At 46.1% G+C, this 26,215-nt stretch overlaps 1 protein-coding gene across 2 annotated transcripts; it reads left to right on the forward strand.

The window, feature by feature from the left end:
- The first annotated feature begins 767 nt into the window (after window positions 1-767).
- On the forward strand, window positions 768-25,270 carry LOC137427515 (non-selective voltage-gated ion channel VDAC2). 2 transcript variants are annotated; one of them, XM_078778075.1, is made up of 9 exons: window positions 768-951; window positions 6,234-6,305; window positions 10,342-10,391; window positions 20,548-20,700; window positions 22,391-22,443; window positions 22,567-22,794; window positions 22,887-23,037; window positions 23,160-23,217; window positions 24,883-25,270. In XM_078778075.1, exons 2-9 carry the CDS (start codon window positions 6,239-6,241, stop codon window positions 24,972-24,974), a joined length of 852 nt encoding a protein of 283 aa, XP_078634201.1. In that variant the 5' UTR covers window positions 768-951; window positions 6,234-6,238; the 3' UTR covers window positions 24,975-25,270. The 2 variants fall into 2 exon arrangements, with proteins under 2 accessions (XP_078634201.1, XP_078634202.1); XM_078778076.1 differs by lacking the exon at window positions 768-951 and adding an exon at window positions 5,115-5,262.
- The last annotated feature ends 945 nt before the right edge of the window (window positions 25,271-26,215 follow it).

A 26,215-nucleotide genomic window follows, 5' to 3' on the forward strand; every position in this document is an offset into this window, starting at 1 on the left:
TCCTCCACATAATAGCGCTTAGTGGTTGGGCCACATACAAAGACATTAAAAAAGGAAAACAAAATATTGCTAAGAGGGGGAAAAGGATAAATATTAAATTGATAGAAATACAAAATGTCCAGAGAGCACCAAGAACTACCACAGCAGAAGTTGTTGTTTTATGGGTTATATCGATGATGTTGCCAAATGCAATCATGAAGAAAACACGAGATTATTAAGAATTAGAAGGATAGACATGGCGTTCTTGAATTAAACAAATTGTCCAGATAGATAATGTCGAGAAACAACTACAACGGAAGTGGGTTATTATCGTTACAATGTTCCATTTTCATAAAGTAGAGCTGCATCCACTAATATATAAATATAAATAAATATACATTTTATTAATACAAATAAATAAATGTAAAATAATATATAAATAAATATTTTAAAATGTAAAAAAAATAAAATAATTATATATATAAATAAATTAAATATATATATATATATATAATGGTATCTGTAATCTGGTTCTCCAACCTAATGAGCGGACAACATGACGTCATCGCCATGCACGTGCACGTATGCACGTATCGCTCCCAGCAAGGTGCAGCAGCAGCTGTATGGGACACCTTGCTGGCGGTTCTCCACTGATGATATGAAGGTCGCATAGTGACTGATATATATATATCTAAATAAATGCAATGTGCCCAGGAAAAAGGATAAATATCAAATACATGAACCAAAGAAAAAAAAAAAAAAAAGTGAAATAACCAAATAAAACGTCCGGATGGCGGTGATGATCATCCTTAGCGGAAGTGAGCCCCGCCCGCGCCAAAAATAACCACAGGCGCCACGAACAGTCCAACGGGTCCTTCTTGTGACGTCAAGACAAGACGTCCTGTCCTTCAGCCAGCCTGACTCGGAGCACGCGGAGCGGGATCATACCCCGTGAAGAACGGTTGCTTTCAGGTGTGTCGCGTCGTGTACCGCATCGTGCGGCGAGTTCGCACGTCCTATCTTGGTGCCGTGCGTCGAGTTCGTACGTCCTGTCCGGGTGTCGTGCGCCGTGCGTGCTACTGCTTGGTCCCATTTTCTGTCATTTGTGTCTGCGTTCGATGCACACACAATGCCGGTGTTTATCGATGATCCGTTAATCTTTTGTACATTTATTGATTCACCTTCGTAATTTTTTTCTCGCACCCATTTGATATTTCCACACCTTTTTTTTTTGATGTCTCTCTTTCTCGGCACAGCGCATGCGTGATCTTGGGGTGGGCGTGGCTAAGTGATCGTGCGGGTGCTCGCACGCCTTCATGGTGGCATTGGCCGATTGGGGCACGTGTAAAATGATCTCTCTGGGCTAACAGCTTCCACTGGAGCTTGACGGGTTAACCACGGCGTGTGCGGTTGGTGTGATTATGTAGGCGGCCATTCGGCCCATCATTCCTGTGCTACACCAGCACCGAATTAAATAAATCGTTTGGGAAGAGGGAAGGGGTACTGGTAGGTGTTACTACCTCAAAGCCCTGCCAAGATACCTTCCAGGTACCTACCTAACTCCAATTCCAACCTATCTACTATCTACAGCCACTACCTTTCCAGCGAGACCTTTCCATGCATTAACTACTCTGATTGAAAGCCCCCCTACCTGCCTCACCTATCTTATCCTACCTGCCTGAAAGCCCCCCTATCTTATCTCTTCTTTACTCTCAGGCCATGGACCCTGGTCTGATGATGACGAAAACCTCGTCCAGACTGTCATTCATAACTGACGCGCTGAGAATGTCAGTTGTCATTGGCAGGTACTATTTCATACGGTAGCGAGATCTCAGTACATGATGGGCAAGATGGTGAACTTGTGCACCTGAGTGCATCTTCCCTTGTATTCCAATGTATGAAACATTGTGACGTCATGGGGCCCAAGATGGATGGAGTCTGCTTTGGACCAATCGAGGAGCCAAGATACGAGATCTTTCCGAACCGGTGACATGACATTGCCGGATCCCGTACGAGCTGAAATTCGAGCTCGGTTCCTCGCAGCTCATGTTGACTTTCTCCGCTCGCAATTATTGTTCAAACGATTTTGTCCTTTGTTTTTTGAAGTGCATGTTCCTCTTTGTTGTATTTTTCAGTGTAAGTTGAGATCAATCCTGGAGACACCGAGGTCACAGTAATCGGAGCCGCTACCTTTGACTTTGTGTGCAGGTTGCTGTCTCCGGTGTTTTCATCCGAAGCCGATGGCCCATGATTTGAACTGGGCTCCGATGTATTAGATGTTATTATTTCAGGAATTGGGGCCCATTTATGTAAAAATGAAGTCTGTCCTGCGTGGAGGTTGAAGTGCCATGTACGGACTCGACACACTGTACACACACAATTGAATTGGTTTTGAATCTGACAGCTGAGTGTTATTGATACCAAACAGCTTTGACATCAATTGGCTGCGTTGAGTTATGTCTTGAATAATTAGGAAGGTAAATGGACCAATTACACGACCTTGCTGTGCCGCCCTGAGCATGACCCGTCACACATCTCCATCTACCCAGTGAGAGGGACACGCCACGAGGATTGATGATGAATCGTTGATGGATAACTTAGCACAAAAACGAGCATGGCTTTTGGTTGCACATGGTCACTCGTGGCACCATCACCGAGCGAGCTGATCGGCTGATGCTATGAAAATTTCATCTTGTGCATGGGTCTTCAAGCATGAATTGCAGCGTAATCGCACCTTGGGCCTAATCCGATATAATACACCAATGGAGTTGTGTTGTACTGCACACATCTTCGAACTTGTACAATCTCGAAGGTTCTGGTTGTTGTAGTGGTGCTCAATGTTACGGTCTTAATCGCGGGTGTAGTGGCGAGAGACCCTGAGAGGTGCACGGTCTTTCTCTCCCCCTCGTTCTACTTGCAGCAGAGAATGCTGGACCAGGAAGATGTGATACCTGGCTCGGACGAGGAAACCCTGTATTGCGACAGGTGAACCCCCATATAACACCTTGTGTGAGGTTCCACGATCTAGTGGTTCCACCTGCGTTGAAGGGTGGTTGTTAGGAGCTATACAAGATGTCCGGCTTTAACCAGCAAAAGGACGAGTTCCGTTCGTCCCAGTCCAAAGTAGATTTTTGGAAATGTTGGATGACGTCTCGGTATTCCAGTGGGTGGTGCTTCATTCCTTGCGTCGCAATGTTGTTGTTGTTTGTTGGGTTCAATTATTAAATCCTTAATGCGATTGTTCCATGGCTCTCCCGTCCTATTGAAAGTAGAAGATTGGCTCAGGCCCTCTTTTTCTATTTATTTATTTAGTTCATTTATTTTTATTTTTTATTTTCAGAAACCCATACACAACCCTTCTACTCGATGGTCCTCAAGATTGCTCGGTCTTCGGTTTGTTTGTTTTTCCCCAATTTTGTGTCTGGGAGTTCCAGGGGTCCCCCCCAAATCGGCAGAGGTCTGAACTACAACCTCAAGAGATTCCCGTCAGCCCACTCGGGGCTATTCATTTGTAAAGCATAAGGGTTTCCTTTGCTTAAAAGGGTAAATTGGTGGCATCCTGAGGCCGAACAAGGCGTGAACACGTGGGTTTCTGCCCGTTTCCTCGTTGGTGTGCAGGTGTCCCGCACCGGGCTGGCGACACCTTTCCGCCGTTGTAAAGGATCCCTGATTATTCTGTTCCTCGCGAGGCAGTGGCCTATTCTCGATGAAATGCGTACAAAGCGAATCGCTCGGCTCCTGCCACCCTAATGCGCGGTGCTTTGTGAAGGCCCATGTGTTTTCTTACTTTTCTTTTGACCTTGAAGGATTGCGTCGTTGGATTGCTTCACGTGGTGTGCTCCAGTTTGGTGTTTTGGTCGACCAATCGAGATCGCATCTCCAGAGCATGTTTCTCCAACCGTCTGTTATTTCGATGTGAACGCACGACAAAAGCTATCGATGTAGTTCTCGTGACTATGAAGACGTTTTTTTTTTTTTTTTTTGTATACTGAATCGAGGCTCGTGAAAGAGCTAACATTTACTTCACAAACAAATCAAACAGACAAACAAAATATATAAAAAGCGGGAGTGGAAAACAAGATGGGGAGAGAAGGTGAAGCACACAAACACAACATTTGAGAGCAGGGAGATGTGTGGAAGGGAGAGGGCTTGGGGGGAGGAGGCATGGGAAGGGGGGGGGGTGGAGGGAGAAAGGGGGGGGGGGTGGACGTTAGACCCTCCTTCACTCGTTTATCACGACTATGGGCGAAAAGTAGACGTCTGTGGTTTGGTTTGAGGTCCTGGTGCATTGTCAGCACTGCCACAAAACTGAAGTCTGCGAAGAGGCAGATCGGGGTATCGATGGGAATTAGAATGCGGGGTGCATGGGGGAATTATTTTTTTTGGGGGGGGGGGGGTATATTAATCAAGGTGTGCTGGGTTTGCCTGTCTGTCCTTCTCTCGACATGTACAAGGAAGCCAGACTTCCATCCACATTTGCACATTCAGACCCATCATGCCACTGCAGTTTCGTCATTCCTATTCTAAGTACCTTTTGATTCGCTGGTTTTGTGTAGGGCTGGGCCCCATTGGTTGGACATAGTTTTATGCTTCAAACATCTTGTGGGCATCCACTGACCAACTTCATCTTGCCATGTGTGCGCACCTGCAACAATGACCATCTTACGCCACCCAATGGTGTTCCATGTACCCATGACCTAAACGCTTCTCTCCTTCTCTCCTTCACTCGGCTATAGGCAAATCCCTTTTGATCGATGTGCACCATGGGTGTGTTTTTGGGTGTGGTTTGTCAGAATATGAGGAAGTAGGCACACATGGCTGAGCCCAGCTTGGTGAGGTTTCTAGTTTGCAGACAGGTCTTTGAGGTCTCCTGGTGAATGCAGGGAAGGTGTTGTTCAAGTAACGGTGTACGCATGCAAACGTGTCGGCCGAGCCAGTGATCTCTTCCCCCCCCAGGTATTTGCCCGTCTACATATGCCATGTTCTTTTCCCCATTCTCCCTTTTGCCTCATCTCCTTCCTCGCTTGTCTTCATTTGCTCACCCTAAAGGGAGCAGCATTTCACCGTTTTTCCATTTAATTATGGGAGTTTGCGGCAGGAGAGGGCACACCGATTGGATGGGAATCTATTGAGACAGACACAGTCCGTCGGGGGACCTGAGCAAGCTCAGCACATGTTGGCTTTGTGCAGTGTATTCTCACCCCCTCTTCCCTCCCCTCACTCCCCTCTTCTGACACGTCATTCTCCGACGATGGCTGAGGCCTAGAATTGCATGATCCGGTGGTGCGTGTCGCAGCTCATCTGGCACTAGGGAAACCTTTGTGGCTTTTATTATCATTATTTTCTTTCTGTGTGATTGTCGTCGGTCATGGTTCGACATGGCAAGCGCTGCTGCGGTCCATTCAGTTTAGCCGTTGTAGAAGCGCTGCGCCAGGCCTCGCGGGGTCACCTTCGTCGTGTGCTCGTCGCCTCCACAAGAATAGCTCATGGCCCCTGCCTCACGTAACCACTCGCTGTCTGGTGATTGGCTCATGGTTTCCTACCATACGACGGTGCAGAACCTGCTCTGCTGTACAAGCTTAGATATTTTAAATGACCCGGCTCATCACGGTCCTCCCTAGATCCTGCCATTCCTTATGGTGGTGGCGTTTTTGAAACTTCATTGATGCTTTTCCCCTCCATCTCCCATCTCCAGTAGTTAATTTATTTATTTATTTATTTGTTTATTTGTTTGGAGGTTTTTTTCCTTTTTATTTGGCCCGCCATTTGCCCTCTGACGGTTTTTTAAATTTTTTTTTTTTTTTTTTTAAACAAATGGGCCCGGGTTTGATCTTCGGGCATGTTGCTCGGGTGTTAATATTTATTTGATTGTAAAGCTGTTCACCAACATCTCAAATCCGCCATCCAAAACCATTTACACCCCAGTCGACCCATCCCCCCCCCGCTCCCTACCGTCTTGTCCTTTACAAATATCCAGTTTCCCCTCCTGAGTGTGTATCCATCTTGTCCACCCCTAGAATCCTTTTCTGCCCATGCTTTCCTGCTTCAACCCTGCTGCTGTTGTCCCCCGTCCCTCCGCTCTTCCTTTTTTTTACTGTAACGTCCTGATCCATTAAGTCTTATAGCTCTTCCACGAGCTTTGCCTCTGCATACAAAGAAAACGACAAATAATGTAGGAGGGCAATTGAAACTTGAGCCACATGTTGTCTTGTACTCTGTAGTTTTAAGTTGTTTCATTGTTGTTTGCTTTTCAGAGACAATGGCAACGCCTCCAGCATACGCTGACCTGGGAAAAGCTGCACGGGACATCTTTAGCAAGGGCTATGGTGAGTATCTGGTACTTGCCTGGGCACCTGCCCAGCACGTTCCATCCTGTTGTAAATGCTTGGGATTAACTTGACACTTGACACGCGTGCACATATAAACAGGGTACATTCTAATCTTGTGTGTGACAAATTTATAGCTCACATATCCAAGTAAATTAAAGTTGGACAGCCCAGTCACAGCGCTCTCTTGTTAGGTGGATCGCCTTAAATCCTTCGTCAAATCTCTGTAGGTGACACTAGCGGTCCAATACACTGCATTGACTACCGTCTTGTCATGACTGTGACACGGGTGATTAGTCGAAACTCATGTCACTGTCATCACCATTGTTCTGTGTGACAGACAGGGAGAGACAGACGCAAACACCTCGTCACATGTCACTCTGTGAGGGGAGTTGCCCCTTGGGAAAGGGAAAAAGGGGGGAAGTTGCGAGAGAAAAAGGGGGGATGTAGGGGAAAGAGGGGGGGGGGGAGAAGCCTCACCACATGTCGCTATACTGCAGTCAAAACTGAACCGATTGGCAGCAAATTTGTTTAACCGAGGCCTTTATCGTTCTCAGCGACTATGAAAACAGAAATCAAATCGTCCGTAAAATGAGCCTGTGAGGTCCTGAAGAATACTTGGAGCCATCGTGATAACGGTGACAAAAACGGAGAATACTGTTTTTGTATAACAGAGAATACAAAAACGGAGAATACACCCTTGACAAAACAAGTAGAAAAAGGCATGAAATGTTATAGCCCCCGTGGTTTTTTAACTCAACTGGACTACCGTCCAGTTGAGTTCATCACATACTGAACCCTCCGGCGTCTGTCGTCCGTTAACTTTTCGACGTTAACACTTCAGCGTCCACAAATATCAACCGATTCTGATCAAACTTGACATGCAGCATCCTTACCCCAAGGAATGAATGAATGATCGTTTTAAGGCCATTTTCCCCGCTAGAGCGGGCCCCATGCTAGAGTTAGCCTTGCGGGCCCCATGACGATCATGGTTCCCTGTTTGAGGCAATGTTTTATGGCCGGATGCCCTTCCTGACGCCAACCCTTGGTCACGCTCTTACGATGCGCACGGATACGGTGTACCTATTCTAAATCGGGGTACACACCGTGATCATTCATCCCAGCAAGCTGGTACTCAATTTGCCGACCTCGGAAGGATGACAGGCTGTCACCCCCCCTGGCGTTAATTCAGCGATCGACCGTGATTCGAACCCAGGATCCTAAGATCCCAAGCCGGCACCCTAACAGGGAACATGACGGAGAATGTCTCTCGGTCCCTGCTCTCAAATGTTGTGTTTGTGTCCTTCCCCCTCTCTCCCCATCTTGTCTACCGCTCCCTATGTTATATGTTTTATGTGTCGGTTTGTCTTTCTGTGTGTTCATGTGATTAATGTTCGCTCTTTCACGAGCCTCGATATTGTATACAAAAAAAAAAACCGCTAAGCCAACACCAACCTTACCCCAAGGACCAGGTTGGTATTACATTTCAGCCCGATCCGTTGAAAAATGGCGGATGTAGGCGACCATTTTGTTTTTGGTCATGAAAACGACGTTAACACTAGTGTCCACAAATATTAACAGATTTTGATCAAACTTAGAATGTTTAACCGTTACCACACAAGGTAGGTTGCTATCGCATGTCAACCCGATCTGTCACAAAATGGCCGCCCTAGGCCGGCATATTTTTTCAGCTCTGAAATGACGTTAATCTAGCGTCCACATATATTGACGAATTTTCATCAAACTTAGCATGTGAGACCCGACCTACTTTAAAGTTGTCCAGTCAGTTCAGTTGAGTTCTGCTTCCCTGGAAGCTCTAGTTAATTGTGCTGTACGAAGCTAAAGGCTTGTTAGTCGGCCATCTTTGAGATTACAAAACAAAATCTTCTGCATATGTAAATTCTGATGTAATGTATTTGTGCCAAGTTTGAACAAAATCGGACCATGCATGTTCAAGAAATAGTTGAGGACACGTTTAAGTAACAAAATGTGCGCCAGTCGGCCATCTTGGATCTGGTCTCGAAAGAAAATGACGTGCACATGTAAGCCATCATTCATTATGTGCGCTAAGTATGCTAAGTGTGCAACATCGGTAAATGCATGTCCGAGAAATGGTCGAGGACATGTTCAACATCGGGTTGTTATTTTTTACAACTAAAATGGCCGCCAGTTGGCCATCTTTGATTGCATTGCATCGCAAAACAAAATGTCCATATTGTATACAGTAATGTATTGTCTTTGCCAAATATGAACAAATTCTGTCCATACATGTCAGATATGGTTGCGGATGGATGGATGGATGGACAGATGAGACCCAATCCATAAGCCCCCGTTTCTGACTCGGTACAACAGGGGATAATAATACACACCAGAGGACACAGGAGCATTCACCATAGGGGGAAGCACGAGTTTAGAAAAGTGGAGGGGGCGATAATATTATCCTTTTGGGATGGGATTGGTATTTAAAAAAAAATCTATGATGTATAAGCACACGCAAACGTAGGTGGATAATTTGAGACCCAGTAGATCTCCGCTCCATCTCCTGAGACCCACCCACATGTGGGGATAGCAGGCAAAAACAACTATCATGAACATGCACACATGTATGCACATGTACATACATACGTGCGCACATATACATACATACACACACAAAATGCATACATAATGCATACACATACACACACACATATATATATATATATACACACACACACACACACACACACATATATTCATTCATTCATACATACATATATACATGCATGCATACATACACACATATACATACACACATATACATACACACATATACATACACACATATACATACACACATATACATACACACATATACATACACACATATACATACACACATATACATACACACATATACATACACACATATACATACACACACACACATATACATGCACACACACACATATACATGCACACACACACATATACATGCACACACACACATATACATGCACACACACACATATACAGTCACACACATATACACACACACACATACATACACATATACATACACACACACACACACACACACACATACATACACACATACATACACACATACATGCACACACACATATACATGCACACACACATATACATGCACACACACATATACATGCACACGCACACACATACATGCACGCACACACATACATACATGCACACACATACATACATGCACACACATACATACATGCACACACATACATACATGCACACACATACATACATGCACACACATACATACATGCACACACATACATACATACACACATATATATATATACATGCACACACACATATACATGCACACACACATATACATGCACACACACATATACATGCACATGCACACACACATACATGCACACACACATACATGCACACACACACACATACATACATACATACATACATACAAACACGCATATACATACATACATACATACAAACACGCATATACATACATACATACACACCCTTTTATTGTGTAATCTAGAGACTAATGGATTCGATTATGAGGTCAAAGGTGAGGTGGCCTATAAGGTAAACATTCTGTAGCAGAGCTGACTTGTGAACCAGTGATGGGATTTTGACCAAACTTGGTATTAAGTATGTATTATGATGCAAAGATGAACCGATAAAATTGTTATGAGAGGTCAGAAGTCATGTCAGGTAAAAATGTGATACTTGAGAACAGCTGTCGGGATTTAACTCAAACTTGGTACATGTATATATAATGTGGGCAGAGGCATATCGGTCGACTCGGAGTGCAGTTCTATTTGTTTTGTTTTTTCCTTTGTATGATGTAGTTATTCTGGTGCATCCGATGGTCCCTCGGAGACCAAGGTTTGCTGTACAATGGGAAGGTCTTTAATAAGGACTAGTGTCTACACAAAACACATACAAACCCCCAAACTGTGCTTTGTAGGTGTTTTTGTTTTTGTTTCTCATTTGGAATTGTAATTTTGTTTGACTTTTATTGCAGGATTCGGTTTTATCAAACTTGATTTGAAAACCAAGACGAACAGTGGAGTGGTGAGTCCAGTGTCTTCTATTGTTTTGTTTTTTATGGCGTAGCCCATAGGGCAAAGCCGTCTAGAACAGTGTTTGTATGTATGTGTATGTCCCCTCAAAGGTATACCAATCAGAGCTGAGGATCTGGTCACATGACAGGGTGATGTGATTACGGCAGTATGGCAGCTGACTCTCCACACTCCAGCCTTTTAATTCCAATGTCGTTCAGGCCGAGCATATCGTCGAACCTGTCATATCACAATCGCCATGCTCTACCTTTACGTTTTTTCATTCAGTGTGAATCACAAAAATCTGATTGTTAAAATGACCATCAAATATCGAAAGCATCGGCGTTACATCTCTTGTAACAAAACGGTACGTATAGGCCTTAGGCTTTATGCCTACCCTTTGGACCGCTTTGGACAAATTAAGCCCAGGTTGCTTAATACAGTTGTGTATCGTTTCAGTAGTATCGTTTTCGTAATAATAACGTAGTGGAGTCCCGCCCCTAAAATCGTGATGTTCATTCATGATGTCACCTGTGTGATGTAATCGAGGGAAAGGTTTCTCAGCACGCAATGGTAACTGCCTGACCAAGAATCTTCTGATAGTCAAAATCATTATTAAAAACTACCAGCAGCAACAAAAATTCCCTCTGATGTAGCCAGTCACATGAGCAATCAAATCGCCGTTTTTTGGGTGGCGGGGGCCAATCGAGTGATATTTATTCAAAAAAAAGGATGATTAAGTGTTAAGTGAAGCAATATCTATTAATTAAACCAAACATGATTTTCTGTCTGTGGCCCTTTAATCCCCTTGTCCTGTTGAGCTGGCCGTCCGCCGGTCCTGGAAGTATGACGTCACTTCCGGTCGGTGGTGAGTAGGGTTGTCAGCCCAATCCGCCCCACTACCTAATTACCACCACCGGCCGTAAGCGAGGAGATACTCCCACCCGGGCCGCAGCGTGATTGGATGCGCCGAGCGAAGCGAGCTGCGACTCGGGCCGTTAACAAAGGACTAAACCCGACTCCGAGCGTTGGCCGAATCGTGCCACAGGTACTCAATTGGGAAGGGACTAAAGCGATTGGGGAAAGAAGAAACCAAAGTAAAGGAAGAACAGATAGTTATTAATTATGTACACGAAATGAAGAGGAAACAAAAGAAGGGCATTTACAAGGAGAGGAAGAAGCAGGTACACAGGGCAGCCTTAAAACAGCCTTATATTATATCATACGCCCCGAACAGAACAAACAGACTCACACGAATAGGGACTGGCAGGAAGGGAATGCCTGGAAGGGGGAGAAGGTCCAAGCCGATGGCAGGGCAGGAAGGTCCGGGCAGATGCACAGCGTCGAGGTCCGCTCCAGTCCACGCTCCGGTCCACGCTCCGGGCTTGAGGCGAAACCCGGCGGCAGCTGCACGTATGGTTTCACGCGGTCGGACAATGTGAATATATGGCGATATTGTCGTGGTCAACGGACCCACTCTCCTGCCTTACGATTCAGCGTGTTCTCCTCTGGTACCTTGTACTTCGGACCTTCACACTCATCTGCCGACGCACTCATCTCTCCTCTTCTGATGAAGCAGTCCCTCGCAGCCGCTTTTATAGGGTGTTCTTGTATCCAGCCGCCGGCTCCTATGGCACGCCTACTGGTCGGCTCACCTCGGCCCTGGTTGGCCGGTGAGGGCTCGCTGGCTCCACCTCTGATGGTGTTGACGTGCTACACCTTGTTCTTGTGTCCCGCCCCCTTTTTTCCTCGGCCTGAGACAGCATGTTCAATGGCGGCTTTGGGCCATCAAACAAACCAAGACAAACGGCAGCGAACGCTGCCCTACCGCTACTGCATTTTGAAGAGCGGGAGATGATTGGGGAAATTGAAGGGGCCTATCTTATTTGATTAATGCAACGCAGATTCAACTATTGGGAACAGATCCTTAACTAAAACACATACTAATGAGATAACTACAGAGAGGTCCTATGGTGCTCGACATGGACGAACTCGGGTGCGATCTTTAATAAAGCCAAATAATGGGGATATTTACAGGGGATCATTTATAAGGGAACATTTACTAAAATTTACAAAGTGAAGGTTCTAAAAACCGTAACTATATATATATATATATATATATATATATATATATATATATATATATAATGCAAAGATGAACTGATTGGGTTTTGGCATCAAAGATCAAATGTCAGGTAAAAATGTCATACTTGAGAACAGCTTCAGGGATTTAAATCAAACTTGATTCAAGGTTGTATAATGATGTAATAATGTGGGCATACGGTATCTGTCAACGTCGCAGTGGTGAAGAGTGGCGTTCTATTTATTTTTTATTTTTTTTAAAATAAAGTTTAAGGGTCAAGGCTGCATAACATCGTCAATTTCCATTTTGTTTTTTCTTTAGCTGTTTTCGTCATGCTTGGCATACAGAAGAAGACATCTGAATACAAAGTGGACGGCCTTTGCATTTTCAGATGCTTTCTAGTTTTAGTTTGTAATAAAATCAATATTATGCTATTATCGAAAGCGCCCTTGTAAAAACGCCATAATAAGCTATCTTAACAACCCCCTTAGGGAAGGGGTGGTGGCAAATGAAATCGCTGCAACCTCCATCATGTGACCGTTAGTCTTTCTGTCAAGTTTGGTTGAGATTGGATAAGTAACGACCGAATGTATCGTGGTCAGACACGCACCAAATTGTGTAATTTAGTATGATGGAACTCATCACCCCCAAACTCTTTGAATTGTGGGTAAAATGCGCATTGATACAAGTTTTATGGCAATACAGCTAACTGATCTTTCCGATGATGATTGATGTCGTGTTCAGGAGGATATTATTTATTACCCTTTCATCGTGGTACTGAGGACACCATTCTCTCTTGGTGAATTATTCCAACTTATTTTAATAATTTTGTTTTAAACTAGCAAGAGTACCCGGTGTGGCCAGTCATGTTCAAATCCTGTTGGCATTTTGAAGAAATCAATTTGGGTTTTTATTAGGCCCTTTCCGGTGTACACCGGAGGGGACTATAGGTTTGCACGCCGTCCCTCCGTCTGTCTGTCTCAGTCAGTCCGTCACGCAAAGAACAGTTTTCCGGACTTTTTTTTCTAAACTCTTAATGCTAATGATTTCAAACTTGGTACATGGTTTCCTCATGATAAGTTAGAGATCAAGTTCGAACTTTGACGTTTCGATCATTTTTGACAAAGTTATGGCACTTTGAACTTTGGTAATTCTGATAATTCTGATGCTCCTTAACTCGGTGCCATTTTAAGTTTTAATTTCCTTTAAAAACCATTTTCTCTGCAATAATTGGACCGATTGAGATCAAATTTTCACCGTAGGGGGGGCTCGGTCTGTAGAATATTTTAATGGTAATTATGACGTCATGGGTCATGTGGTTCGGCCGCCATATTGTTTTTCGTGAACCCCTTTTTCTCTGCAACGGCTGAACAGATCGAGGCCAAACTTTGCAGGTAGAATCACATACCCACGACAAACAAAAAAGTCAGCGAGCATGATGTCATGCGTCACATGGTTTCAGAGTTATGACGTTTTTAAGCATGCTCTCTGGTCACACGCAGTCAGTCATGGCTGTCGTCTACCACCCTCCCAAACCACACCCATCATTCCTGTCTGACTTCTCCTACTTTCTGACCCAGCTCTGTTCCCTCTCCCCCAAAAATCCTCCTCAGTGATTTCAATATCCACATGGACTCCACTGACTCCACAATAACCACTGACGTCACTGATTTACTCACCTGCTTTAACCTCACTCAACATGTCAACTTTCCTACCCATAACCGTGGTCACATTCTGGACCTTGTCTGTTCTACTGGATTAATTTTGCACCATCTCTCTGGCTCTGACCTCACCCTCTCTGACCACTTAGCCATCACGATGACCATCAACATCCCCACCCCAGCACCAAGGCATTATCGCACTATCAACTTCCGTAAGCTAAACGCTTTCACCTACCTCATTCAAATCCACCCTCTGAAAAAATGTCCACTTCTCCCTTGGTTGACCTCCACACCCCTTCTGACCTCACTGACTACAACAACCACACTCTCTCCTGCCTTGACCAGCTTGCACCTATAAAAACGAAAACAGTTTCTTTCACCCATTCTGCTCCCTGGTTTACCCCTGAACTCCGCCTGATGAAAACTCGTGCTCGCCAACTTGAAAGACTCCGCAATAAAACAGGTCTCACAATTCACTCCCAAGCCTACAAGGACCACCTACAACACTACAAAGATGCCCTCTCCCGCGCCCGCTCCGCCTACTACTCTCAAATTATCCACTCTGGCTCCGGAAACCCAAAAGCACTCTTCTCTACAATAAACAAACTCCTCAGCCCCCTGAACACCACCACCCAGTCATTCACAGTAGACAACTGCATCTCCTTCCTTTCATTCTTACAATGCAAAATTGACAACATCTACAACAGCTTAACCACCACCGCACCCGCTCCCCCTCAAACCACCTGCCCCCCCTTATCCTGCCAACCCCTGTCTCAATTCTCCCCAGTCTCCCCTACTGACCTCTCTGAACTCCTCATAGGAATGAAAACTGCCATCTGCATTGACCCCATCCCCTCCAGCTTTGTCAAGGCCTCCCTTCCTGCTCTCTCTCCACTTATCACTGCAACAATAAACTCCTTCCTGTCTACAGGCATTGTCCCACCATCCCTCAAAATTGCTGCTGTTACCCCCATTCTGAAAAAACCTGGACTCAACCCTGACACCTTAAATAACTTCAGACCCATCTCCAACCTACCCTTTCTGTCAAAAGTTTTGGAACGCGCTGTAGCCACTCAACTCAAACATCACCTCTCTGCCAATAACCTGTATGAAACATTCCAATCCGGATTCCGCTCCAACCACAGTACTGAAACTGCTCTCCTCAAAATCACCAACGACCTTCTCCTCTCCTCTGACGCTGGCAACCTCAACATTCTCATCCTCCTCGACCTCAGCGCCGCCTTTGACACCATCAATCACACCATCCTCCTCACCCGACTTGAAACCACGTTTAACATTACCGGCACTGCCCTCTCTTGGATCCAATCATACCTCTCCGACAGACGCCAGTTCATCTCCATCAATAACTGCAAATCCCCCACTGCTCCCGTCCCCCAAGGTGTCCCCCAAGGTTCAGTTCTTGGCCCCCTCCTCTTCATCCTGTACCTGTCCCCCCTTGGTCACTTAATCCGCCGTCATGGTCTCCAATTCCACTGCTTCGCCGATGACATCCAGCTTTTCATCTCCACCAAGTCCATCTCCACCGCCACCCACTCTATCCTGACATACTGCATCACTGAAATAAAATCCTGGCTTCAAATCAACTTCCTCAAACTTAACTATGATAAATCTGAAATAATCATCATTGGCCCAAAAACGCTCACCAAATCCACCATAACTTTGCCCTCAACATCGACGGTTTCCCAGTATCCACCTCCCCTCACATCCGGAATCTTGGCATCATCTTTGACCAAACCCTCTCCTTCGACAAATACACTAAAAACATCACAAAGACGGCCTTCTTTCACCTGAAAAACATCGCCCGTCTCCGTCCATCCCTCTCCTCCACGGCTGCAGAAACCCTCATCCATGCCTTCATCACCTCCCGTCTGGACTACTGCAACAGCCTCCTCTATGGTTCACCCTCAATAATCACCAATAAACTCCAATACATTCAGAACTCCGCTGCCTGTCTACTCACCCATTCCCGGACCCGTGACCACATCACCCCAGTCCTTTACAAGCTTCACTGGCTCCCCATCCCCAGAGAATCCAGTACAAAATCCTCCTCTTGACCTACAAAGCCCTCCATAACCTGGCCCCATCCTACCTGACTGACCTCCTCTCCAGACACACTCCCACCCGCAACCTCCGCTCTGCTGGTACCAACCTCCTGACCCCCCCCCCCCCCCCCCCCATCCGGACCAAATTCATTTCCTGGGGGGACAGGGCCTTCTCCATCGCTGCTCCCACCCTCTGGAACTCACTACCTCACACCATCAGAGACTCCTCCTCACTCACCACATTCAAGACACACTCAAGACCCACCTGTTCAACACTGCATTCAACATTTAACCCACAGCATTTAACCCCTGACTATCTCTTCTCCTTCTCCTTCCTTTTGCTTTGATTATTTACCTATTGATTTTTGTCTTTTTGCACTTGTTTTTTTGTACTCTGTCAAAGCGTCTTTTGGCTTCTTGAAAAGCGCCATATAAAATAAATGTATTATTATTATCGCTCCGACCAACCTGCGGAGCATATCCCGAGATGACGTTCACCAAGAGCTTTCCAATCATCATTTTCACCATCATCAACCTTTCACTTACTCTCGTCACACTCACCACACTGTCTACAAACTCCTCAGAAAACAGGACACCAACACCATTCACGCCTTCTGGGCACCCTTGCCACACAAACTTGTATTTCTGTCCCTGCCTACCCTCCACCATTCTCACACCACTTCCCTTCCATCTTGTCTCCTGCACACAACATATGTCCACTCTTCTTCTGACCAATACTTCCACGACTTCTCCTGATCTCCCTGTCATTGTCCCTACATTCCATGTCCCAAACCTCAGAAACCGATCTCCACGTCAGGCATCAGACCTTTCGTCATAAATGGAGTGATTTCCATCCTTGCTTTGATCGGGTTCCCCACCTTGAGTTTTGACGAGAAGGAGTGGGGTCCCCCACGGGGTACTTTGGGCTGTACCCTGCCCATATCTAGTTGTAATTGTCATTTCTCTTTTTGAGGCAATGTTTTTATGGCCGGATGCCCTTCCTGACGCCAACCCTTTTAGTCACCTCTTACGACACGCAGGGATACGGTGTACCTATTCTAAACCGGGGTAAACACCGGGACATATATATATATATATATATATATATATATATATATATATATATATATATATATATATATATATATATATATATATATATATATATATATATATATACACACACACACACCGGGATATATATATCGAACTTTTTGAATTATTTATTTTTTACACTGCGCTCGTTTATTTATGTATTTATTTTTGCCAAAATCACTCCCCGACACTCATTGACGAACCTCAAAGTTTGACGAAAATCCATTCAGCCGTCTGAGAAAATTTCTGACACAAACTCACAAATGGCTTTCATGTAGTATAGATCCCGACAGTTGGTTCTTGTCCAAATATCTTTACCAAAATGGATATTGATGCAGTTCTCCTCCGAATAAAGTATGTAGTGTTTTCATTGGGTCCGATTTTTGTGGTGCGAGTCAAACGTGGCAGTTTTGAAGTTTAATCTAGTGTTACGTATTACGTATTACCTCCCCAAACCCCGGTTATGGTGCACCTCAGAGTCTGGAGCGGGAACACGGCAGAAAGATTTGTTATTTTGCATTTGCTAATAAACCATGGTAAAACCACACCAATGCAATTGTAGAACAAAACAGGTAATAGTCTTAACAACTCTCACATACACAATAATACTATTAAAGAAAGTACAATGAAAATGTCACTTGCATCACATGAACAATACATATGATGGTACCATCATTCCCCAATGCTCTCAAAGCAATGAACTCACGATACGCCAAACGTGAGTGGGATGTAACATTCTCAAAAGTCCGTGTAAGGATCTCCACGCTGGTTGACGATCGAGGTCGTGCAGAACGATGAGAACAAAATAGCCAGGTATCGGCACGACGACGAACGAGGAGTTGCGAGGTGAGAGGTCGATATGAGAATTGAGCCGATATGTAAACCAACAGCACTCCACACGGTGAGGTTGATATGGAAATCCCAACGACACGACAAGATGCACCAAGCGGACAGCCTCTTCTTTTTCGAGGACAAAATGGCGTATAGGCCTGTAATGGAGGTGCTTGATTTCTCCAACGACAACTCACACTTGGTAATAAACCCTGAGACGCAGGTTTAATTGCACTCACAATATAGGACTATGTCGTGGGCAATCCCTCCCCTGGGAAGCCTCAACTCATTCGCGGCCAATGTCAAAAAAGTCCGAGCAATATCCAAAAAAAAGTTCGCTCGCAGCCTTGATGCGATTCACGGTTGTATCTCTCATGGCCGTTCTCCTCCTCCTCCTCCTCCTCCTCCTCCTCCTTCCGTTTCTTTGCTGCGTTTTCCTTTTTCCTCTGCAAACATTTATTTTTACCTTTCACTGAAGTCATCTCCATCACACACAAAAATCTAAACAACAAAATTCGCTGAAACTAAAAAGCCTACAAGTAAATAATCAACATAGGTGGAAGTGATGAATCCATAACACTAGTCTGTGAATTTGCTTTGTGAGTAGATCACGTCACACCTACCGTGCCCCTGAGGCGACCGACCGTGAACTGACTCATCTCGAGATGGTCAGTGGAACTTGCTTAGTACTTGGTACCTTAAATGTTGGTCATTTGACAGATTGGGAAGGGCCCAGACACAAGGTGGGTGACAAATGTGAATCCTGGGCAATGAGCTGTACCAAACTTGCTCTACCAAGATCGTGATGCTGGTACCTTGAAGGAAGGCACGCCCGTCCGCAAGCCTGCACCTGTATTGCCTCCAGCCGCAGCTTAGCGACCCACCGCTCCAGGTAATTTGTTCCAAATTTAAGCATCTTTTTACCTCCGCCACTGAAGATGGATGGAGGTTATGTTTTCACCCCTGTCTGTTTGTCTGTTTGTGAGCAAGATGTATCAAAAAGTTGTGGACGGATTCGGACGAAATTTGGTGGAGGTAGCGTATGTGACATGGACGAAATGATTCCAGTTTGGTGAAGATCCGCATCTGGCTACTTGAATTTTTAAAGTGATTCTTCACCATTGAGAGATCGGGCGAAAAGCGATAAATAACATGATATTTAAAAAAGTTATGGACAGGTTATGACTAAACTTGGTGGACGACTTGGTTCGGTGACGAGAACAAGCCGATTAGATTTTGGTTCAGGTCCGAATCCAGATCCGACCTATCATTGGGATAGAAACCGTAAACTGTTCAGCCTGGTGGAGGTGTGCGCTCTACCGAGTGCTGTTGAAGTTTCAACTGAGATCTTCCATGAGCCTTGACTTTTATGTAAAGAGAAAAAAAGGTTTCACTTGTGCGCTCTACCGAGTGCTGTTGAAGTTTCAACTGAGATCTTCCATGAGCCTTGACTTTTATGTAAAGAGAAAAAAAGGTTTCACTTGTGGGTTTTATTTTATTTTATCAATCAGTCATTCCTAACCCCTGACAGCCAAGTGTGTGCGGTCCTGATTTGAAAAGGAAGACTATATTGCAAACGATCACCCCTCCTCCCCCTTTACTCCCCCCATAGGAGAACATGATTACACTTACTAGCAACTTACCCTTCCTTAAGGAAGGGTCAGTGCTCTCACTTTTGATATAAACTTGTAATGGTGTCTTCCACCAGGTGATTCGATAAGATGAACATTTGAATATCCCCCTGGGTTATGATTCTTTTTAATACCCGCTAAAACTCAACCTAAAACTCAAACCACCAGGTTTAAACTCATTCTGTCCACTGGTTTACGAGTGTATGGAAGAGATAAATCTGCATGTATATATATATATATGTAGTATGATAATAACGTAAACGAGTTTTCCATGGTCTCTCGATGGTTTACAGACATTTAAAAAAATTCTTACACAGTACTTAGCTTAATTTCGCTTGATTCTCCAGGCCGTTGCAAGACATGGCGATCAGATCATAATCGTCGGAATAAATGGCGACCAAGAACTACCCCGATTTGATGGATTTGCACAGCCAATTCCTGAATGTAGTGCAGCCGTGGGCCCTTTGGGTTTTCCTCTTAAACACTGTGGTTTTGCCAGGAATGTGCAAACGCTCTTTAAACGGCTTCTTTACCTCATAGACTTGACGGGGCAAACGTTACAGGAGGAAGAAGAACCATTCTCGAACGGTCCATTTTGTTTGACCAAATTTTTAAGGAATGGTTGATTACGATCGGTTTATTAAATATATCTGGTTTTTACGGACTTGTTCCATTCGCTTCTACACGTACGTGTGGATTTGTAATATTACATTGACGTCCAATGGTTACATATTTCGTAGCTGGAGCAAACATTATGTAGAGTAACTCGAGCGTATTGATTAAATGAACTTTCCTTTGGCTGCAGGAGTTTTCCACCAAGGGTTCGTCGGCGTTGGAAACTGGGAAGGTCAATGCGAGCCTGGAGACCAAATACAACTGGTGTGAGCATGGCCTTGTGTTCACCGAAAAGTGGAGCACCGACAACACTCTGAGCACGGAGGTTTCGCTCGAGGACAAGGTATGCGGGAGTGGGAGGGGAGCGGGGGGTCTAGGGGGGCAGGGGAGCGGGGGGTCGATGGGGGGCGGCCTTGCAAATGGCCTCGTGGGAGGGGAGGTTGTTTGCACTTTACAATCGTAAAGATGTATGCTATGGCCACTAGAGGGGGATGTGTATTGAGGGTGTAAGACCCATGAGACTCCATGTTGTAGTGGTGTCAGGTAGCCCACAGCAGGTCGTGTCTCCAGAGCCAAAGCTGCCAAAGCTGCCACAGTGGCCATTGCTTGAACAAATATAACAAAATGCACATTGACCAAGGTCCCAGAACACTTTGGCCTACTGCTTTTGAAAAAGTGCTGTAGGACCTTCTACTGTCGTCATGTAGACCAGTCGAAAGAGTGACTACCGTGAAGTCTCATTTGAAGGACTGCACACTCGTTGATGTAATGTCATAGCTGTGAAACACCAGTTTGTATTCAGGTTGGGACTCAAACCCCCATCTTACTATAATTCACCAAATGTCCGTCCAGCCATTCCCAGGTACCACAACAAAAACGGCTGAACCGATCGCAACGAAATTTTGGGTGGGTAATCCTGGGACCCCCTGGAGTAAAATAGGCTATATTGTTTTTCCAATTTCAGCTTTGGTCTCCAGCATTTTCAGGTTTGGACTCCCACCCAACGTTATTGTCCCGGGTACCGCAAAAACGGCTGCGCCGATCGCAACGATCTCCCTGCTCTCAAATGTTGTGTTTGTGTGCTTCCCCTTCTCTCCCCATCTTGTCTTCCGCTCCCTCTTTTTATATATTTTGTTTGTCTGGTTGATTTCTTTGTGAAATAAATGTTAGCTCTTTCACGAGCCTCGATTCAGTATACAAAAAAAAACGATGCACCTCCATGCCCGTGGCATTCCCACGGGTGACCCCACTAGTTGGTTTAATTGCAAGTGCGCTACCTATGAGCTTTCCGATCGAGGAGGAAGACCCTTTCGGATCAAATAAACACGCTGGTTGTTTGTAATGTGCGTAGACACCAGGTCAAATTTAAAAAGCTTGTGAAAGAAGCCGAAAATACTTGAAAAGGTACCAGAGAGAAATGGGCTTGCCTTTGCACATCAAAAGAGTTCGAGAACTATGATCTCGCCAAAAATGTAAATTCCTGACCATGTGGGCCTGTGCAAGGCCCGCGTGAACAGGCACGTGCTACCCAACTCCCCCAACGGGTCACTACCAATGAATGGACTTTGTACCTTGCGGGAGTGCCTCCTGTGAGCATGGCAGGCTTGGTGATTTGCCGAGAGTAACCGTGAATGGTCAGTAGCGATGGTATTGGATGAAGACATGCATGATGGGAAATGTAAATGGCAAGCACGTTGGGATGCCCTTAGCTAATTATTATTTTCCGTCGGTGTTCTGCGATAAACTCGCATCGCGTTGTGGAAATGTGAATTTTACTATTTGGTTTGTGGGAGGTTACATAATTGTACTTCTACTTGAATTGCAAGGACCTTGTGGAATGAGCCGAATCCACACACTACCTGGGATTCCCAGCATCATTTGTCATGTAATCGGACGGGAACACACAAACGATACCACAAGTTGTTAAATGTGGATGATGCCTCAAAAGTTTGCCAACTTCTTTTTTCTTTTCTTTTTTTCCTGTTTAAATACCGATGCATCGTTTAACGTGCACCCCCCTTTTATCTTGACAGCTCACCAAGGGCCTCAAGCTTACTTTGGACACGACGTTTGCTCCGAACACGGGGTGAGTACAATGTGGGGTCGGTAATTGTAATGATCGATGGTTCCATGAAATTTGTGGAGGTTGGGGGGAGGGAGGTGGTGGACATAGTGTGACTTGGACATACTGTACTTTGTGTGCTGGTAGAAAGAAGAGTGGAAAGCTGAAGACCTTATACAAGCGGGATTACATTAACTTGGGCTGCGACGTAGACCTGGACTTCGCCGGGCCTAGGGTACACGGGGTGTCCGTCGTGGGCTACGAAGGCTGGCTCGTCGGTTACCAGATGTCCTTTGACACGTCCAAATCGAAGCTGACGCGTAGCAATTTTGCCATCGGCTACAAGACCGGGGATTTCCAGCTGCACACCAACGTGTGAGTGTCCGGTCTGAATGTGGGGTGAGTGCCGTTGCGGGCGAGATGGATTTTCCAGGCCTGACGCATCTCTGTGGTTTTGTCCATCAAAGTAATGACGGCACAGAGTTTGGAGGCTCGATCTACCAGAAGGTGAACAACAACTTGGAAACCGCGGTGGACCTGGCTTGGACCGCAGGCAGCAATACAACACGCTTTGGTATCGGAGCCAAGTACCAGCTGGACTGTCACTCTTCCGTCAGTGTGAGTAATATCTAGGTTTCTTAGCAACGATGCTTTTGCATTGCGGCGATCCTCATCCGAGTTGAAGGTTCCTGTTTATGATGAAATAAAAAGGTACAAGCACATGTGTTTTTGTGTTGCAGGCTAAAGTGAACAATTCAAGCCTTATTGGCCTTGGCTACACGCAAAAGCTAAGAGATGGTAAGTGATTCGGTTTTTATTGTTTCATTTCTTCGCATTTGCACGATGTTCCTTTTCTGGCTTGCATTCAGCCCGAGCAACTTGCATTACATGGTGATGATTGGCCATTCTGGGGTGTTGTGCCAATACGAGACCAGCAAACCATTCTACTTGCTGAGAAGTGGGAAAGCAACGCACAGGACACTTTACTGGCCTTTAAGGCAGGGTCTCCTCCTTGCGGAAGGCAGGGTCTCCTCCTTGCGGAAGGCAGGGTCTCCTCCTTGCGGAAGGCAGGGTCTCCTTGCGGAAGGCAGGGTCCCCTCCTTGCGGAAGGCAGGGTCCCCTCCTTGCGGAAGGCAGGGTCCCCTCCTTGCGGAAGGCAGGGTCCCCTCCTTGCGGAAGGCAGGGTCCCCTCCTTGCGGAAGGCAGGGTCCCCTCCTTGCGGAAGGCAGGGTCCCCTCCTTGCGGAAGGCAGGGTCCCCTCCTTGCGGAAGGCAGGGTCTTCTCCTCCTTGCGGAAGGCAGGGTCTGCTCCTTGCGGAAGGCAGGGTCTGCTCCTTGCGGAAGGCAGGGTCTGCTCCTTGCGGAAGGCAGGGTCTGCTCCTTGCGGAAGGCAGGGTCCCCTCCTTGCGGAAGGCAGGGTCCCCTCCTTGCGGAAGGCAGGGTCCCCTCCTTGCGGAAGGCAGGGTCCCCTCCTTGCGGAAGGCAGGGTCCCCTCCTTGCGGAAGGCAGGGTCCGCTCCTTGCGGAAGGCAGGGTCCGCTCCTTGCGGAAGGCAGGGTCCGCTCCTTGCGGAAGGCAGGGTCTCCTCCTTGCGGAAGGCAGGGTCTCCTCCTTGCGGAAGGCAGGTTCTCCTCCTTGCGGAAGGCAGGTTCTCCTCCTTGCGGAAGGCAGGTTCTCCTCCTTGCGGAAGGCAGGTTCTCCTCCTTGCGGAAGGCAGGTTCTCCTCCTTGCGGAAGGCAGGTTCTCCTCCTTGCGGAAGGCAGGTTCTCCTCCTTGCGGAAGGCAGGTTCTCCTCCTTGCGGAAGGCAGGTTCTCCTCCTTGCGGAAGGCAGGTTCTCCTCCTTGCGGAAGGCAGGTTCTCCTCCTTGCGGAAGGCAGGTTCTCCTCCTTGCGGAAGGCAGGTTCTCCTCCTTGCGGAAGGCAGGTTCTCCTCCTTGCGGAAGGCAGGTTCTCCTCCTTGCGGAAGGCAGGTTCTCCTCCTTGCGGAAGGCAGGTTCTCCTCCTTGCGGAAGGCAGGTTCTCCTCCTTGCGGAAGGCAGGTTCTCCTCCTTGCGGAAGGCAGGGTCTCCTCCTTGCGGAAGGCAGGGTCTCCTCCTTGCGGAAGGCAGGGTCTCCTCCTTGCGGAAGGCAGGGTCTCCTCCTTGCGGAAGGCAGGGTCTCCTCCTTGCGGAAGGCAGGGTCTCCTCCTTGCGGAAGGCAGGGTCTCCTCCTTGCGGAAGGCCGGGGTCTCCTCCTTTCCGCGTGCATAGCAACGGCTGTTTGATTTTGTGAAATCGTACAGTTCATGCTTCAATTGTGAGGGGATGACGTGAACTGATGTTATACAGTGTACAGGTGGCTGTGCCTTGGTAATTGAAATGGTTAAGAAAAAACATTTTGTTATTCATTGTTCATTTACCGGAGATGGCATAATCGTTAATTTCCTAACGATTGGTTTGGCGTTTTTTCTTGTCTCGCATTCCCAGGAGTGAAACTGTCAATGTCTGCTGTGCTGGACGGGAATAACATTCACGGCGGAGGTCACAAAGTGGGTCTGGGGCTTGAAATGGAGGCGTGAACGAGATGATGCGCGCAAGAGTCCTGTTCCGGGGAGTTGTGACACCCCCTCCCCCATCTTTGGGCCTAAAATTATTGTTGGCTGTAGGCACGACCCGGTTACGGAGCGATTGAACACCCCCGCCCTTCTCCCCCATGTTTTTGTGTACCGTTGCATTTCCACACTTCACTGAAATGCTAGATTATAGGTTTACAACTGCAGATTCTATTCTACTTTAACGTTGATACATCTGGCCTGTTTCATTTCGACTTCTGGGCTGTTCTTTCATTTCCCTCGATTAAATGTCACCAAGCTCACCTGTCTTTTTTTCCCTAACTTCTCATTGTTATTTACAATACCACTTTGGTTGCGCTTTTGGTTGAAGCAACACGGCACTTTCAAATTGACGCAATCAGCCCGAGATTGCTCAGTGCACACGCGCAGAAACCTGCAGTAACCAAGTCAATCTCGGTGTGGCCGAGATGTTTTCCACACCTCCCAGATGAGGATTGCAGAATGAAACGACTCAAACTCTTAAAGAAACTGAAAATACTTGGAAATGTACCTGCGAGAAAGGGGGGTGGGGCGGTCTCGGTACAATGAAAGCGTTGGAGAACTTCCTGATCCACTCATCCAAAAAGTTGATCGATTGCGGCTCGTGCTACAAAAACTGCCAATGTGGGCCTGTTTAATGGCCGGTCTAAAGGTTTGTAGATGTCGCGATCTAACCAAACGGTGGTTTTTAATACTGATGGAAAGGTAATCTGTGGCTTGGTTAACTTTAAAACTGTGGCACAGGTTACGTTTAAATTACATATATTTTTAAATAATCTGACTATATTGAAGATAACACCGAAGTGTGTACAATACAAATGTGCGCTCTCTACATGGGTGTAACCCGAACCTGCAAGGACGTTAATCCTGACATATGAGTAGATAGGCCGTGGCATCAGCAGCATGCCTGCACTCCAGCAATGGTTATTCACAGTGAGGTACTGAATATGAAAGGTGCATGCTTTACCACCTCCATATGAACCCTCACAATGCAAAGGAGCGATGCTTTCATATTAGCATATATGTAGTGATGAGTTGACGAAACTGATTTGGGGTATGACAGAGCCATGGAGGACCAAAGTGTGTGTGTGTGTGTGTGTGTGTGTGTGTGTGTGTGTGTGTGTGTGTTAATCACAAAAAGACACGAGAAATGGGGAGAGAGATAGGGAAGTGCACAAGTACATTTGAGAGCAGGGACATTGGGAGAT

Source organism: Myxine glutinosa, chromosome 5, assembly GCF_964187855.1.
Source record: "Myxine glutinosa chromosome 5, kmMyxGlut1.1, whole genome shotgun sequence".
In the NCBI taxonomy this organism is placed as follows: Eukaryota; Metazoa; Chordata; class Myxini; order Myxiniformes; family Myxinidae; genus Myxine; species Myxine glutinosa.

Bases quoted from the DNA above. Each gene is read 5' to 3' on its own strand.
- LOC137427515 (XM_078778075.1), top strand. From the start codon at position 6,239: ATGGCAACGCCTCCAGCATACGCTGACCTGGGAAAAGCTGCACGGGAC. The intron at 10,392-20,547 runs GTGAGTCCAGTG...CTTTGGCTGCAG, and splicing joins CCAAGACGAACAGTGGAGTG to GAGTTTTCCACCAAGGGTTC. The intron at 23,218-24,882 runs GTAAGTGATTCG...TCGCATTCCCAG, and splicing joins CACGCAAAAGCTAAGAGATG to GAGTGAAACTGTCAATGTCT.